The sequence below is a fragment of the Hyaena hyaena genome, unplaced genomic scaffold (assembly GCF_003009895.1).
Source record: "Hyaena hyaena isolate Hyena2069 unplaced genomic scaffold, ASM300989v1 scaffold_145, whole genome shotgun sequence".
Taxonomy (NCBI): Eukaryota; Metazoa; Chordata; class Mammalia; order Carnivora; family Hyaenidae; genus Hyaena; species Hyaena hyaena.
In genome coordinates this window covers 2,680,772-2,699,212 of record NW_024080777.1, presented here as the reverse complement: position 1 = coordinate 2,699,212, position 18,441 = coordinate 2,680,772, and the positions used below count along the sequence as shown (strand labels likewise).

General features: G+C 38.1%; 1 protein-coding gene across 1 annotated transcript; it reads left to right on the top strand.

Annotated features, from left to right (window-relative positions):
- Positions 1-414: 414 nt before the first annotated feature.
- On the top strand, positions 415-18,071 carry LOC120236123. The gene is made up of 4 exons (XM_039238743.1): positions 415-676; positions 965-1,119; positions 5,404-5,580; positions 17,815-18,071. The coding sequence occupies exons 1-4, from the start codon at positions 415-417 to the stop codon at positions 17,974-17,976; spliced, it is 756 nt and encodes a 251-aa protein (XP_039094674.1). The 3' UTR covers positions 17,977-18,071.
- Positions 18,072-18,441: the final 370 nt, after the last annotated feature.

The following is an 18,441-nucleotide window of genomic DNA, read 5'->3' as shown; positions in this document are numbered from 1 at the left end:
CCTTGAGGGTGTTATGCTGAGTGAAATAAGTCAGGCAGAGAAGGACAAATATCATATGTGTGCACGTATAGGAGGATTAGGAGGAACTTGACGGAGGACCAAGGGGGAGAAGAAGGGGGGAAATGGTGGGGGAAAGGGAGAGAGGCAAACCATGAGAGACTCTTGAATGCTGAGAAAAGCTGAGGACTGATGGATGTGGGGGGGAGGGGGGGATGGGCATGGAGGAGGGCACTTGTGGGGATGAGCACTGGGTGTTATGTGGAAACTAACTTGACAATAAACTATTTAAAAAAAAAAAAAGAGAGAGAGAAGAGGGCAACTTTTCTCCCTCCTTCCTTTCGACCACACCACACTGTTGCTTGCCCTTGCTTCTCCCGGGATTAAAAATCAACAGGAGTAAACAAATGTGAAAGGATGACAGTGTTTTCAGGGTTTTACAGGATAAAGTTTTTGTATTTTTCTCTGCATCTTTATAAGAGAACGCAAGGAAAAGGGGTGTTGAGAACCAGAGAAGCAGTGGATCGGCTGGTTCCGGCCCCGCCTCTGTGGTCCGCAGAACTGCACAGTGACCACGCTCCAAAACAGAGCTACAGGTGCCGACCAGCCTCAGACGGGGCTTCACGTCACAAAAGCAAGCGACGCAGGTCACCACTGCAGAAAACCTGCAGAAGACAAGGCAGTTTCCACTTAATGCTAACTGGCGCCCCCCTCCCCCCCAAAAAAAGTCTGATGACATCTTTACTCCCTTAGGATCTCCATCTCCATCCTCAGATAAGTGTGTTTTCATGGGGAAAAATCTAGATAAATTCCCCAGCCCTTCCATCTCGCCCGACCCACCCGTCCCAGCCTCGTCACGGGCCTGGTTCCCTTCACAACAGAGATTCTGGAGCCCCTGCTGCCCCAAACTGCATATCACGCTTAAAATGGAAAAGATTCTGTCACACTGGGAGTAGAGAATAGTAAGTTAAGTGCATCTTATTTTACAATTGTCAGATCAAGCAGTCACCCAACCCCCTCAAACTGAGGGTGCCAAGGAAACAGGGCCGTCTTCTAGAGCCGCAGACTGACACACGGCCCGCTCTGGGCCACCCTCTCCTTACCCCACGGGGCACCTCCCTGGTAAGGTGAAAGTCAAGGGGCTGCCTGCGGGGAACAGATCCCCAGAAAGCCCCCCGCGGGATGTCCGTGAAGGGCGGGCGGGCAGCCTCTCTGCCTTGGGGTGGGCGCCCTGGGGTGGGCGCCCTGGGGTGGGCGCCCTGGGGTGGGCGTTCTGGTGGTGCGCAGAGCTGCCTCTAACAAAATCCACGGGCCGGGTAGCTCACAAACCGTGTCTTTCCCACAGTTCCGGAGGCTGGACGGGGAGATGGGGAGCCTGGGCCAGTCAGGTGCCATGATTCATAGCTCGCACCTTCTGCGTGGTGAGAGGGGCAAGGGAGCTCTCTGGAGCCTCTTTCATTAGGCACCCATCCCACTCTTGAGGGCTCCACTTTCATGAGCTAAGCTCCTCCCAAAGGGCCCTGCACCTAAAACCATCCCATGAAGCGCTAGGATTTCTTTTCTTTTCTTTTCTTTTCTTTTCTTTTCTTTTCTTTTCTTTTCTTTTCTTTTCTTTTCTTTTCTCTCTTTTCTGATTTTTTCTTTCTTTTCTCTTTCTTTTCTTTCTTTCTTTCTTTCTTTCTTTCTTTCTTTCCTTCCTTCCTTCCTTCCTTCCTTCCTTCCTTCCTTCCTTCCTTCTCTCTCTCTCTCTCCTTCCTTCCTTCTTTCCTTCCTTCCTTCCTTCCTGCATCAGTTATTTCAACATAAGAATTTGGGAGAGGGGACACAAACATAGACCAAGCATCCACAGGAGAGGAAAAGAGCACCTTTGAGCTACTGAGTGGAATCCAGGGGAGCCCTGTTGGAGGAATGGAAACACATCGATAAAGTTTCTGGAAATTTATTCTGTGATCGAATGAGCAAATGATTCTAAATTTGTGTCGCCTAAAAATTAATCTTTGATATTATATACAAACTCTTATTAAAAGTCAGTATATTTTTAGATTCTAATTCTAACATAATATGGCTGATAGCACACGGACAAAGCTTTTCTCATGACCATTGCAGACAACTGTGAGAAACAAGAAAATATTAAAAAGAATATTTCCATGAATTTCCTATAAAATTAGCAAATATTAAGGCCTATCCAAAATGTTCCCAGGCAAATCATTTCCATATGTGGAAAACAAGCAACACTGGTTTTAAAAGAAGCTGAAGACTGAATGTGAGTTAATTCCGTTCACTCTGTAGCACAGCATTTCTTGACTTGTTAGTTTTTGAAAGTAAATGCTGAGCTTAGATACAAGGGGATGTGGCTGAAACACATGCACAGTCTGTATCAGGACCATGAATCTTAATATAAAAACCTCTCACTGTCTTTCAAGTACCTTGTTTGTTTTTATTATTCCTTTTAAAAGGACTCTTGTTCTGGGGTAGGTAGATCTGTGGAACCACGTTCTTTCACTAAGCCACTGACTAAGGTGGCATGTTTTAATTGTTTTGGAGGACATTAATATATCTTTTTAAAAATAGTTTAAAAAATTTTTTTTGAGAGAGAGACAGAGCATGAGTGGGGGAGGGGCAGAGAGAGAGGGAAACACAGAATCTGAAGCAGGCTGCAGGCTCACAGCTGTCAGCACAGAGCCCAATGCGGGGCTCGAACCCACAAACAACTGTTGAGTTCATGACCTGAGCCAAAGTCAATTGCTTAACCTACTGAGCCACCCAGGCGCCCCAGGATGCTAATATATCTTATTAGCAAAAGGGCCTGTGGTCAAACAAGTTTGGGAAAGAGGTTAAATGTATCACAAAAGGTTTTTTTCTTTTTTAACTGCAACTTTCATAAAGACTTTATATGTTAATGTGAAAGTAACTCCATAAGATAATATATGCACACTTTTTAGATTTTATTTCATAGAGATTTATTGGAGAGCTAATTTCCTACACTTTCATCAATATTGGATACTAGTTTTTTTAAAAAAATTTTAACCTAATGTGAAAAAAGTAAACCTGATTTAATAAAGCAGGTGAGGTTAATATCGCTTATTATGCTTACCTACCATTCTTATTTCTTCTTTAGTAATTGTTTATTTTTCTATTAGCTTCGTTTAATTTTTCTGTTTTGATTCCATTATTCTCAACCTTCTGATTTGATGGATCAAATCATGGATGCAAGTGACTATTCTTTAAATGATTTTTTAAAATTTATTTTTGAGAGAGAGAGAGAGACAGAGCGGGAGACACAGAATCTGAAACAGGCTCCAGGCTGTCAGCACAGAGCCTGACGCGGGGCTCAAACCCACGAACCATGAGATCATGACCTGAGCCGAAGTCAGATGCTTAATGGACTGAGCCAGCCAGGCGCCCCTCAACTAAATATTTTAACTCTGTTTAGTAATCTGTTATTTCATATGATAATTTGATATTTTCACATTCATTAGATTAGTGATAATCTTTGGTCTTATTAATATTTATTTGATATTCTCTATTTGTTGCAGTTTAGTATTTTTCATTTCAGATTTCTGCTCAATTGTTAGAATTTTCTGTTCTTTGTTTTTCAGTTTATTTATTTATTTATTTTGAGATAGAGAAGAGAGAGAGAGAGAGAGAGAGCACAAGCAGGGGAAGGGCAGAGAGAGAGGGAGAGGGAGAATCCTAAGCAGGCTCCATGTTGTTAGTGCAGAGCCCAGGGTGGGGCTCGAACTCCCATACTGTGAGATCCAATCTTGAATTCCATTCTTGGAGTCCATTCTCATTTTAAAGATCTGTAATTTGTCATTGTTCTTTTTTTTTACCCCCAGAATAGGCTAATGAATGATAAGGTTTCTTAACCTTTTTTATTTGAGAATGTCAATTTGTGCTCCCATTTCAGTGAGAATTCCAAGAGTAAATTCTAGATTCAGGATTATTTTCATTCAGAATGTTAAAACTATTGCTCCTTTTTTTCCTAATTAGATATGAAATATCATTCTTATACTTTTGAGTAATGATCTTTCAATTACATTTTCAATTTTGTGGTTATTGTGGAGTTGAACACAGTTGTCAGAAATAATAGAGATTATGTACATTTACTCAGTTTCCCCTAAGGATAATAACTTGAAAAAATGGAGTAAAATATTACAACCATTGATACACTGACATTGGTACAATCCACTAGTCTTCAGATACCCTGTTTTAGTTATTCTCCTCTGTGTGTGTGTGTGTGTGTGTGTGTGTGTGTGTGTGTGTAGTTCTATGCCATTTTATTACATTTGTAGTTTTGTGTATAAACCTGGTCAAGTATGGACCAGTTCCAAAACCAAAAGGTTCCCTCCTGGGGTGCCTGGGTGGTAAGCCAGGTTGGTTAAGCATGTGACTCTCAGTTTCGGCTTGGGTCGGGATCTCATGGTTTGTGAGTTTGAGAACCATGTTCGGCTCTGCCCTGGCAGTGCAGAAGCCTGCTTGAGATTCTCTTTCTGGCTCTCCCTCTGTCCCTCCCCCACTCACACATGCTCACACTCACTGTGTCTCTCTCAAAATAAAAGAAACATGTTTTCTTAAAAACGGATCCCTCATGTTGCTCTTTTATACCACAACTCACATCTCTCCTACTTCTACCAACTCATGCTTAACCACTGACAACCACTAATCTGTTCACTCTTTCTTAATTTTGACGTTACAGCTAATTTAATATAAAGAATAATACAGTGTATAACCTTTGGAAATTGGCATTTTTAACTCAGCATAATTCTAAGAGATTCATCTAGGTTGTAACCAATAGTTGTATTGTATTTATCTAGGTTGTATTAATAGTGCCTTCTTTGTTATCATTGAATATGGACTCTTCTATGGTATGGATACAGCACAGTTTAACTACTTACCAATTTTTTTGAAGGCCACTGGGTTGTTTCCAGTTTGGGGCTATTACAAATAAGGTTGCTATGACATATGCCAAAGAGTGCAATTTGTGGCTTATATGGTAAGTGTATGTTTAGTGTTACAGAAACAGCCATGCTGTCTTCCGGAGTTGCTGTGCCATTTTAGCCCTGTACCTGTGATGTACATGGGATCCAGTTTCACTTCCTCCTCATCAGCATTTGGTGTTGTCACTAACGTAGAAGTTTTCTAGGCTATCCATTGTGATTTTAACTTGCATTTCGAAGATGGGTAATGAAACTGTGCACCTTCTCATTTGCTCATTTGCTTTCCGTATATCCTGTTTGGTAAAATGCATATTCATGTCTGCTGCCTATTTTCATATTGGATGTTGTTGTTATTTTTACTGTTGAGTTTTGAGACATTTTGCATATTCTAGATACTAGTGTTCTGTCAGATATGCTGTTTGCAAATATGTTGTCCAGTCTATCACTTGTCACTTATCTTCTTAAGACATGGCCTTTCAGGACACAGGAAGATGGTGGCAGAGCGGGAGGACCCTACGCTTGCCTCGTCCCACAAATTCAACTAGATAATTGTCAGATAATTCTAAATACCCCAGAAATGGAGCTGAAGACTTGCAGAACAAATTCCATGGTTCAAAGGAGAGAAGACACTGCATCGAAGAAGGTAGGAAACACAGACGCATGGTTTGGGGGAGAAAGGGATCTTGGCTGCTGTGAAAGGGAGGGAGCCATAGTCATGGAGAAAGGTGACAGAGAGGAGCACACAAGAGAGTGCACAACAACGAGAATGTTTCCTCCTAGCCTCTGGCTTCAAAGGGGCTGAATTTTGTGAGTTCTTGCAACTAGCAGGGCTCAAAGCCCGGAATTTGAAAGGTCAGTGGGCTTGGTTGGCTAGGGTAGAGGCTGGAGGGCACTGCACTGCTCCGGGGGAGAAGACGGGAAAACAGCCCAGCAGCACAGATGGTGAAACAGCAATCCGAAGAGCCCCTGGGGACACAGCTTGGAGATTATTTGCTCTTCTCAGAGTGTGTCCCTGAGAGGCAGGCTTCAAAGAAATACCTCTCTGGGAACAAAGGAGCGGCCAAAGCATTTCCTTCCCCTGCCCCTGAGCATAAACACACAGCCACCTGCAGGAGGCAGCAGAGCCCTGACACTGCCTAACTTGCTTACACGAAGCCCCCTTGAGCTTGTGGAACTGCCCTTCTCAGTCATGCTTACCTCAGGACCAGTGCAGTGGGCCCCTCCCCCAGAAGACCAGCTCAGTACCAGTGTAGTGGGACCCTCCCCTATAAGACCAGCTCAGTACCACTGTAATGGGACCCTCTGCTAGAAGACAAGCTCAGGACCAGTGTAGTGGGCCCCTCCCCTAGAAGACTAGCACAAACACCTGCACACTCACTGGACTTGAAAAAAGAATGGAAGACCTCAGTGAGACCCTTACCACAGAGATAAAAGAGTTAAAAATAATCAAAGATGAAGAGTACAATGAATGAAATTAGAAACACTCTTGATGAAAGGAATAGCTGGCTGGGAGAAGCAGAGGAACAATTTACTACCTAGGACACAAAGTAATGGAAAATGATGAGGCTGAAGAAAAGAGAAAGAAGAATTATGCAAAATAAAAGATTTAGGGAACTCACTGATTCCATCCAACATAACATTCATAGTATAGGAGTCTCAGAAGAAAAACAGAGAAAAAAGGGGACAGAAAATTTATTTGAAGAGCTAATAGCTGAAAACTTTCCAATCTAGGGAATGAAACAGACATCCAGATCCAGAAGGTACAGAGAACTCCCATCAAAATCAACAAAAGCAGACATACACCAAGACATATTGTGATTAAATTTGCAAAATATAGTGCTAAAGAAAAAATATCTTAAAAGCAGTAAGACAAAAGAGGTCAGTAACTTACAAGGGAAATTCATAAGGCTAGCAGGATATTTTTCAATAGAAAGTCTGCAAGCCAGAAGACAGTGGCATGGTATATTCAACTTGCTGAATGGGAAAAATATGCAGTCAAGAATACACTATCTAGCAAGGCTATCATTCAGGATAGAAAGTACAGAGTTTCCCAAACAAACAAAAATTAAAGGAATTGTGATGACTACACCAGCCCAGCAAGAAATATTAAAGGGGATTCTTAGAGTGCAAAGGAGAGACCAAAAGTGATAGTATAAAGGGAGAAAATGCAAAATCAGTAAAAACGAATATTTCTGGAAAAAAAATCAAAGAACTCACAAAAAGGATATAGAATATAACAACACATAGCTAAAGTATGGGGAGAAGTAAAGAATGAGTTCAAACTTAAACAACTATCAACTTACTATAGACTACTCTATGCAGAAGAGGTTATCTACAAAGCTAATGGTAAGCATGTATCAAAAACTACTAATAAATATACAAACAAGAAAGAAAATGAAGTCCAAATAGATCACTAATGAAAACCAGAAAATTATGAAGGACAGAAAAACAAGAAAGGATCAGAGAAAATCTCTAGAAACAACCACAAAACAAGTGAGAAAATGGCAATAAATACATATTTGTCAATAATTACTTGAATGTAAATGGCTAAATACTCCAGCCAAAAGATATAGGGTGTCAGAATGGGTTAAATAAAAGATTTATGCTGCCTACAAGAGACTTATTTTTTTAATGTTTATTTATTTTTGAGAGAGACAGAGCATGAGTGGGGGAGGGGCAGAAAGAGAGAGGGATACATAGACTCTGAAGCAGGCTCCAGGCTCTGAGCTGTCAGCACAGAGCCTGATGTGGGGCTTGAACCCACAAACTGTGAGATCATGACCTGAGCTGAAGTGGGACACTTAACCATCTGAGCCTCTCATGTGATCCAAGAGACTTATGTCAGACCTAAAGACACCTGCAGATTGAAAGTGAGGGGATTAAGAAACATGCAAATGGATATTAAATGAAAGCTGAAGTAGCAACACTTAGATTAGACAATACTTATATTGGACTTTAAAACAGACTATAATCAGATGCAAAGAAGGGCACTATATAATAATAAAGAGAATAATCTAACAAAAAGATGTAACCATAAATATTTATGCACCTAACATGGAAACACCCAAATACATAAAACAAACATAAAGAAACTACTTGGTAATAATACAATAATAGTAGGAGATTTTAACATCCACTTATAACAATGGACAGATTATCTAAACAGAAAATCAACAAAAAAACAATGGCTTTGAATGATACCCTGGTCCAAATGAACTTAACAGAATGTTCCATCCTAAAATAGCAAAATACACATTCATTTCAAGTGCACATGGGACATTCTCCAGAATAGATAACATATTAGGACTCAAAACAGGCCTCAACAAATTTAAGAAGATCAAAATCATACCATGCAAGTTTTCTGACCACAATGCTACACAACTAGAAGCCAATCACAAGGAAAAACCTGGAAAGTGCACAAATACATGGAGGTTAAACAGCTACTAGACAATGAATGGGTCAACCAGAAAACCAAAGAAGAAATTTTTAAAAAGCATGGAAACAAATGAAAATGAAACCACAATGGTCCAAAATCTTTGGGATGCAGCAAAAGCAGTTGTAAGAAGAAATTACATAGCAATACAGGCTTATCTCAAGAAGCAAGAAAAATCTCAAATAAACAACCTAACCTTACATATAAAGGTGCTAGAAAAGAACAACAAAAGAAGTCTAAAGCCAGTAGAAGGTAGGATATAATAAATGTTGGAGCAGAAATACATGATATTGAATCTAAAAAAAAAAATCCAATAAAACAGATCAATGAAACCATGAACTGGTTCTTTGAAAAAATGCATAAAATTGATGAACCTCTAGCCAGACTTATCAAAAAGGAAAAAGACACAAATAAATAAAATTGCAAATAAGAGAAAAGAGATAACAACCTACACCACAGAAATACAAACAATTATAAGGCAACATTATGAAAAGCTATATGCCAACAAATTGGACAACCTAGAAGAAATGACAAATTCCTAGAAATAATCTACCAAAACGGAAACAGGAATAGAAAATTTAAACAGACTGACAACCAGAAAAGAAATTGAATCAATAATCAAAAATCTCCCCAAAAACAAAAGTCCAGGACTGGATGGTTTCACAGGCAAATTCTACCAAACATGTAAGCAAGAGTTAATATCCATCCTTCCCTAATGATTCCAAAAAATAAAAAAGGAAAGAAAATTCAAAATTTATTCTATGGGGCCAGCATTATTCTGATACCAAATCCAGATAAAGACAACACAAACAAACAAACAAACAAAAGAGAGAGAGGGAGAGAGAGAGAGAGAACTGCAGGCCAATATAGCTGATGAATATAAATGTAAAAATCAACAAAATAGTAGCAAACTGAATCCAACAATACATTAAGAGAATCATTTACCGAGAACAAGCAGGATTTATTCCTGGGTTGCAAGGGTAGTTCAATATTGACAAATCAATCAACATGATACACCACATTAATAAAAGAAAAGATAAGAATCATAAGATTATTTCAATAGATGAAGAGAAAGCATTTGATAAAATACAACATCCACTCATGACAAAAACCTTCAACAAAGTTTTTGAGGTTTGGAGAGAACATACCTCAACATAATAACGTCAGTATATAAAAAACCCAGAGTGAATAGTATCCTAAATGCGGGAAAACCAGGAACTTTTCCTGCACAGCGAGAAACCACACAAGGATGTGTATTCTCACCACTTTTAATCAACGTAGTACTGGAAGTCCTAACCACGGCAATCTGACAACCAAAAGAAAAAAAAAAATACATCCAAATTAGCAAGGAAGGAATAAAACTTGCACTATTTGCAGATGACATACTATTTGTCAAAAACCCAAAGACTCCACTAAAATAATGCTAAACTGATAAATAAATTCAGTAAAGTTGCAGATACCAAATGAACGTACAGAAATCTGTTGCATTTCTGTGCACCAAAAATGAAGCTGCGGAAAGATAAATTAAGGAATCAATTTCATTTACAATTGCTCCCAAAACAGTAAGATATCTGAGAATAAACGTAACCAAAGAGATTAAAGATTTGTACTCTGAAAACTCTAAAACACTGATGAAAGAAAGTGAAGGTGTCACAAAGAAATGGAAAGAGAGTCCATGCTCATGGATTGCAAGAATAAATATTGTTAAAATGTCTATACTACCGAAAGCAATCTACACATTTAATGCAATCTCTATCAAAATGCCAACAGCATTTTTCACAGAACTAGAACAAAGAATCCTAAAATATGCATGGAACCATAAAAGACACTTTAATAGCCAAAGCAATCTTGAGAAAGAAACGCCAAGCTGGAGGCATCACAATTCCAGACTTCAAGTTGCATTACAAAGCTGTAGTAATCAAAACAGTATGGTACTGGCACAAAAATAGACACATAGATCAGTGGAACAGAACAGAAAACCCAGAAACAAACCCACAAATATATGGTCAATTAATCTTCAACAAAGCAGGAAAGAATATACAATGGGGAAAATGGGGGAAAACATAATCTCTTCAACAAATAGTGTGGGGAAAACTGGACAGCAACATGCAAAAACTGAAACTGGACCATTATCGTTCACCACACACAAAAAAATCCCTCAAAACTTAAAGAATTAAATATGAGACCTGAAACCATAAAAGTCCTTCAAGAAAGCACAGACAATAATTTCCTTGACATCGTCCATTATAGCTTTTTTTCCTAGATAGATCTCCTAAGGCAAGGGAAATAAAAACAAAAAAACTGTTGGGACTACATCAAAATAAAAAATCTTCTGCACAGTGAAAGAAACAATTAGCAAAGCTAAAAAGCAAACTAAAAAGTGAGAGAAGATATATATTTGGAAATTATGTCTGATAAAGTGTTAGTATCCAAAATATATAAAGAACTTATAAAACTCAACACACAAAAAACAAATAATCCAATTAAAAATGGGTAGAAGACATGAATGGACAGTTTTCCAAAGACGACATACAGATATCCAACAGATACGTGAAAAGATATTCATCATCAGTTCCCATCAGGGAAATGCAAATCAAAACTACATTGAGATTATTACCTCACACCTGCCACGATGGCTAACATCAACAATGCAAGAAAAAACAGGTGTTGGTGAGGATGATGAGAAAGGGAAACTCTCTTGCATTGTTGGTAGGAATACAAACTGGTGCAGCCACTCTGGAAAACAGTATGGAGGCTCCTCGGAAAGTTAAAAATAGAATTATCCATTAATCCAGCAATTGCACTACTGGGTATCTACATGAAGAACAAAAATTAGTAATTCAAAGGGATACATACACTCTGATGTTTGGAGCAGCATTATCTACAATTGCCAAACAATGGAAATAGCTCAAGTATCCATCAACTGATGAACAGTTAAAGAAGTGATAGTATATATACACAATGGAATAGTATTCAGTCATCAGAAAGAATGAAATCTCGCCATTTGCAAAGACATGGATGAAGCTAGAGAGTATTACGGTGAACAAGATAAGTCAGAGAAAGACAAATACCACATGATTTCACTCATATGTGGAATTTAAGAAACAAAACAAAAGAGCAAAGGGAAAAACAAAAGAGAGAGGCAGGGGCGCCTGGGTGGCTTAGTCGGTTAAGCGTCTGACTTTCGCTTAGGTCATGATCTCGTGGTTAGTGGGTTCGAGCCCCGCGTCGGGCTCTGTGCTGACTGCCAGCTCGGAGACTGGAGCCTGTTTCAGTCTGTGACTCCCTCTCTCTCTGACCCTCCCCTGTTCACGCTGTCTCTCTCGCTCCTAGAAATAAATAAAACATTTAAAAAAAAAAGAAAGAGAGAGGCAAATCAAGAGACAGAATTTTATTAAAGAGAACAAAATGATGGTTGCTAAAGGGCAGGTGGGCAGGGAGACAGATTAAATAGGTGATAGAGACTAATTAATGCACTTGTGATGAGCACCGGATGACATATGGAAGGATTGAATCATTGTATTATATTCCTGAACCTAATACTATATTGTATGTTAACTAACTGGATTTTAAATAAATACTGTAAAAGGTACAGCTTTATTTTTTCCCCTTTCATATCATGTTTTTGATGTCAGGCCTACAATCTTTTAACCTAGCCCTAGATTATGAAGTTTTTCTTGTATTTTTTTTCCCAAAAATCTTATACTGTTAACATTTTATCGTTAAGTCCACAATTCACTTTGAATTAGTTTTTAGATGAAATGTGAGATTTAGGTTAATCAATTTAGCCTATGAACATTCAATTGTATCAGCATCATTTGTTGAAAAGACTCTTCTTGCTCTGTGAAATTACTTTTGCATTTTTGTCAAAAATCACATTTCTGTGGATCTATTCTCAACTTTATATTCTGTTATTGTTTCATTGATTTGTATCTATCCCTTCACTAACACTATACCGTTTTGACTAATGTAGCTATATTGTACACCACAGTATTGAGTACAAAGATTCCCATCACTTCATTCTGCCATTTCAAGATTGTTTTAATCATTCTAGAGTTTGTGTGTCTTCATACAGATTTTAGAATAAGCTTGTCTATTTCTACAAAACCGAGTAACATATTTTTATTTCTGACCTGTATTATATTGGTGAGGGGAGGGTATGTAGGTTTTTCATTTCTATGTAGCTGCTTTAACTAATGCTGATAAGTTGAGTTTTTCTTTGGATTAGAATATTTTCATATATTGTTTATTTCCATTTCTTAAAAAAATATTTTTTACATTTATTTATTTTTGAGATACAGAGACAGACACAGTGCAAACGGGGGATGGTCAGAGAGAGAAGGAGACACAGAATCCAAGGCAGTCTCCAGGTTCTGCGCTGTCAGCACAGACCCCACGTGGTGCTTGAACCTGCGAACTATGAGATCATAACCCTAGCTGAAGTCAAACTCTCAACCGACTGAACCACCCAGGAACCCCTCTTTATTTCCACTTCTTTCTCACAATTCATTTTTTGGAAGCCTTGTCTAAAGTAATGAAATTTAAGCTAATATTTTGGATGTGGCAGTTAATATCTGTATATTATCTCTGTCATTACGAATATTATAACCAGTTTAATTTCCATGTTCTGTTTTTGTATTTCTTTTACTCATTTATTCTCATTTGTTCCCTTTTCCTATATCTTCTTGAGGTTACTTTAAAATGATTTAGTGAATAAGAGGAAGTAATAACAGTAATGGTAATAACAATGATATAAATCACAGACTTTTAAAAGTTGTACAGGCACCAAGCCTATTGTTTTAAATGTATTAGATACACACTTAATAATATTAGGAGGTAAATATCACTCTCATATATTACTCAAGATTTTTATTATCTCTCAATAACAAATTAAATCCTACCACACAGATTTTTATCTCGTGCTTCTAGTGCAAGTCCAGCTTGCGTCAGCAGGTCAAGAGCTCTTCCACACATGACTCTGCCCTGACCGTGGGACATTGGCTCCCACTGTTTTAAACAGAGGACTCCCTGGTTGCCAGAATAGCTTATGCTCATAACAAGTTTGGAAGGATGCGCTAAATAGTCCTGCTCTGTTTTAGGGGTGGAAAAATAATCTAATACCAAAACAAAAGAAAAATCGGCATGGATAAACACTAGATGTCTCTACATGCTCTGTTTTACAATTTAGAAATGAGTTTTAGCAAGACGAGGTAATTTCCCACATTCTATATAGGCAGTATGCAGTCTACCTGACCAGTAAGTTTACAGTTTTAGTAAATTGAACTACTGGGATTTGGGGTGCCTGGGTGGCTCAGTCCATTAAGCGGCCGACTTTGGCTCATGTCATGATCTCATGGTTCGTCAGTTCAAGTCCTGTGTCAGGCTCTGTGCTGACAGCTCAGAGCCTGGAGTCCGCTGTGGATTCTGTCTCCCTTTCTCTCTGACCCTTCCCCACTCACACTCTGTGTGTGTATCTCTCTTTCTCTCAAAAATAAACATTAAAAAGAATTAAAAAGTGAACTACTGGGATTTGAATATGAGTTTGTCTGCCCTTAAGATGTGACTCCTATTAAGGATTTAGAGACAATAATATCAATATCAAATATCAAAGTATCAATTACATCAATATCAAAAAAGACCACAGGTTGAGGTTTTAATGAGTGCTTTCATGCAAAAACTTAAGGATATTCTTAATATGATGTGGCTAAAGCGACTCCTGGAAATAACAACCTCTTTCTAAAATATACTTTACGGCAGATAACTTATGGTTATAGCTTACATATTCATGCATTCAATTTGTTCAACAAACATCTCGTGAGCTCCAAATATGTCTCAGTCAAATTTCTAGGATCTGGGAGCACAGAGGTGAACAAAAATGAAGTCCTTCCATCATTCAATATATATAAACAGTTGGGGGAGACAGACAATCACTAATTAACTTGAATATAGAATGTTAGAGAAAGTTAAAGATAAAAAAAGAAACCATGAAAACGGGATGAGAATTTTAGGAGTTTCTGTGTCCAGAGGCAGTCTGCATTTCCCAGGCTACACGTCAAATCACCGAGCATCTCATCGTTTTCTCCCATGTCTACAGGCAGGAATGTGGTCGTTCGGAGCCGATGCCACGGCACAGTCATGCATTGAAACCTTCCTCTAGTAAAGAAAATTCCTAAAGATGCTTACGTTCACTAAAACTATATTCATGTCATCATGGAAATATTTATTAAAGTTTTTCTCTCCAGCAGTAACAGATTAGAAAACAGAATGTGTCAATTAGTTTCATATTTTACTACAAAATTTTATTGTTGAGCCATAAACTGTTCATATTAGTGTCACTTAGGATTGTACAGCAAAATGTCAAGGAGACAATGATTTATGTTAATTATATAAAGCTCACTGATCGATAACAGCTGAACACATCATTACACAGAGGTTAATGCCACAGATTTCATTCCTTTCCTAAAACAGCAATGATTGCCTTTTAACAAAAATGAACTTCATTAAAAAAAATGACTAGTTTCCTAGAACCCCTGAGATTCTTCCTTTTCTGTTTTGTGCTTTTCTTTGGAATGAATAATAATATTATTTTTGTTTCTATAATGGATATTGACCTTTCCCTTTTCTAAATTTTCCAAATTTGACTGTGGTATGAACTTTCATAAATACAATTTTATTTATTTTTTTAATATTTTTATTTTATTTATAGGAGAGAGAGAGAGAGACAGCGTGAGCAGGGGAGGGTCAGAGAGAGAGGGAGTCACAGACTCTGAAACAGGCTCCAGGCTCCGAGCTGGCAGTCAGCACAGAGCCCGACGCGGGGCTCCAACCCACGAACCGCGAGATCATGACCTAAGCGAAAGTCGGACGCTTAACCAACTAAGCCACTCAGGCGCTCCTCGCAAATACAATTTTAAATTATAACATGGATCTGTCGGAAAAGGTGAAATTCAGGAAAATGCTTTCATGATATGAGAAGTTATTTCCTGAGGGGTTCCTCTCAGGTTAAGAACTAAGACTATGAATAACACTGCAGGAGATTAGAGTCCATTAACTATCATTAAAATGAGACGTGTCTACTGACTCCTTATTATGAAAAATGAGGAAATCAATGTACTTACACTTCCTCCTACATCCATTCTCCTAAACTATTGATTTTGTTATATTTTTATTTTTAATAAGGTTCATAATTTCCACAATCTGCTTTGTAACCATAGTTCCCAGAGTTTAGTTACAGTTTTACATGTAAATCAATTTGATGCTCACCCCCGATCCATTTACTACTGATTCGCTTCCTGAGTTCTTTGTTCTATATTTGCTCTGAGTTGCCTGGATTTCACCTTCAAATGCATTTTTCCTTCCAAGAAGAGCTCATGGGTCCTATGTTCCTGCGTTATATGTGCTTGAAAATGAATATCTATTTCCTTAATACTTTTTAGGGAAAAAATGGATGGGAATAAAATTCTCTTTTTGCATTTCCTTTTGCTTAAAACTTTGCTGACCCTGGAAGTTCAGTGGAACACTCTCGGGTACCTGATTTTCCCTTCTTGTACAAATATATTTTTCTGACTCCACTTTGATAAGTATGTTCTGCAATTAGTAATTCCTTACCACTTTTTCCTCTTTTAATATGAAAATTTAGCACTTTATTTCAGAAAGTTTATTTTTCATATTATGCATCTGAAGACAGTTTTCCATTAAATTTTCCATGTCTTCCATTAAAAAGTGTATTTTCTAGGATACCAACTATGTGCATATGTCTGGACCATTCTGTTCCATAAGTATAATCTTTCTAGTTCTTTCTTTTCTTCTTTTCTTTTCTTTTTGAATCTCAGGAGCACACAAGTGAAGTAAGCATGATCCTTAAAAGGTCCTCATCTTGATCATTACTTGGCCTAGTTTTCTTATTTATTAATTGATTTGGACATTTTCCCCAAGACATACAACTGGCCAACAAGCATATGAAAAGATGCTCAACATTTCTATCATCAGGACAATCCACTTCAAAACCACCATGAGATATCACCTCACTGCTATTAGAATGGCTATCGTTTAAAAAACGAGAGATCCATGTTGGCAAAGGTGTGAATGAAGAAGAATCCTAGTATACTGTTGGTGGGAATGTAAATTTGTACAGCCATTACGGAAAACAGTATGGGAAGTTCCACCAAAAAAAACCTAAAAATAGAACCACCATATGATCTAGCAATTCCACTTCTGCATATTTATCTGAAGGAATGAAATCAGTATCTTGAAGAGACATCTACACTCCCATATTCACTGCAGCATTACTGACTAGAGCCAAGGTATGAAAACAACCCAAATGTCCACTGACAGATGAGTGGATGAAGAAATATGTGTGTACGTGTTTGTGCGTATATACACATATGTACATATGTGCCTTATATACAAAGGATTATTATTCTGCCATAAAAAAGGAGATTCTACCATTTGTGAAAACATGGATGAACCTAGAGAACATCATGCTAACTGAAGGAAGCCAGACACAGAAAGACAAATACTGCTCATGGAATCTAAAAAGTCCAACTCATAGAAACAGGGAGTGGGATGGTGGTTGTCAGCGGCCGGCGGTGGGGGAAACAAAAAGATGTTGGTCAAAAGGTACAATCTTTCAGTTATAAGATGAGTAAATCCTGGAGATCTCGTGTACAGCATTGTGGCTATAATTAACAATACTGTGTTCTACATTTGTAATTTGCTGAGTGTAGATCTTAAGTATTCTCATCTCACACACAAAAAAGGTAATTGTGAAAAGATGAATGTGTTCATTAAATTGATTATGGTAATCATTTCACAGTGCATACATGTATTAGCTCATCACATCCTACACCTTAAATATATACAATTCTTAGCAATTACACTTCAATAAAGCAGGGGAAAAAAAGAAAATAAAGTTTTGAAAACAGTAGTTTGTCTAAGGTATAGAATTCTATGTTGTAAGAACTGGAAACGGGGCCAGGTCATCTTTCATTATCATATTTAGGGACTTATGACATATACTAATCACTGACACATTTGTAGACTTAAATTGGCTTATATAAAATAATACCTTTCATATCACATGGAAGAAGAGAAATATAGGCATGTTAGGTAATATGGGTTGGTTGTAAAGATAAATTGGGGTGTCTGTAGGTATTGGGAATTACCTCAAAGAGGCCGCATGTTGTCCTGGGGTACCTTTCAGGATGTAGCAATAGCCTGAGCTGGGTATCTGGTGCCTATTTAACGTGTGAACTTTTGTAGTGAGCTCTTCTTTTTTTTAGTTTCGTTTTCTCTATGTTGTTCTTACCTCTTTTTATGCCAAATCCTGCTTTTGCCATCAACTTCAACTTCCCCCTGCTGCTTCTCTCTGTTCCTACGGTGCTCTTTGCATGTCCTGTAAAGCTGCTTAATCATCTTTCAACAGAAAGTGCATTTCCTGTGCAGGTTTGCGTGGACTTCATATCATACAGTCTAATCTGTGCGGACTGTATAGATGGTCGTCATCATGAAGGAGACCCATCGGTGGGAGTGACCAGAGAACATACAGCTGGCAGCTCACACGGTGGGGTCCTTTATCACCTCTTTCTCCATAGAGACCAGGGATGAGGCAGCTTTACAATCTCACAGATCCCTCTACAAAGCTTATTTTATTCATCACATAATTGTCCTCCAAAATATTTGAACATCAAGCCCTTATACATTTGCCCTTTTTTGACAATTATATTTGCAGACGCTTGCTGTTCATTGACGTTTTTGAAAAAAATTAGTTTTGCCTTTTTAATCTTTTTTATTTTTACATCCTATTTCTGCAAAGAACGACAGGGGGCAGCAAACACTCTTGAGAGAGAAAACAAGCAGCCGTGGGCTGAGTCTGTTAGCAGTTTATGGGTTTTCCCCTATTGTCTGACATTTTCCTTCAACCCTCCTTGTTTTCAAAAATAAAGCTTGAATCTTCAAAATGATCAACTTTCTCCCTTTAGATACATGATTACTTTCAAATATGTAACATTAAAAATGAAATGCCTGTTTTCTATGGACGATTGATGAGAATTTACCAATTTGGATTGAAAT

What these genes read in the sequence shown, in the direction of transcription:
- LOC120236123 (XM_039238743.1), top strand. Translation starts at nt 415, where the DNA reads ATGACAGTGTTTTCAGGGTTTTACAGGATAAAGTTTTTGTATTTTTCT. An exon ending in GAAAACCTGCAGAAGACAAG is followed by an intron (nt 677 to 964) that starts GCAGTTTCCACT and finishes GAGAATAGTAAG; the next exon opens with TTAAGTGCATCTTATTTTAC. An exon ending in AAGACACTGCATCGAAGAAG is followed by an intron (nt 5,581 to 17,814) that starts GTAGGAAACACA and finishes TTTCCTGTGCAG; the next exon opens with GTTTGCGTGGACTTCATATC.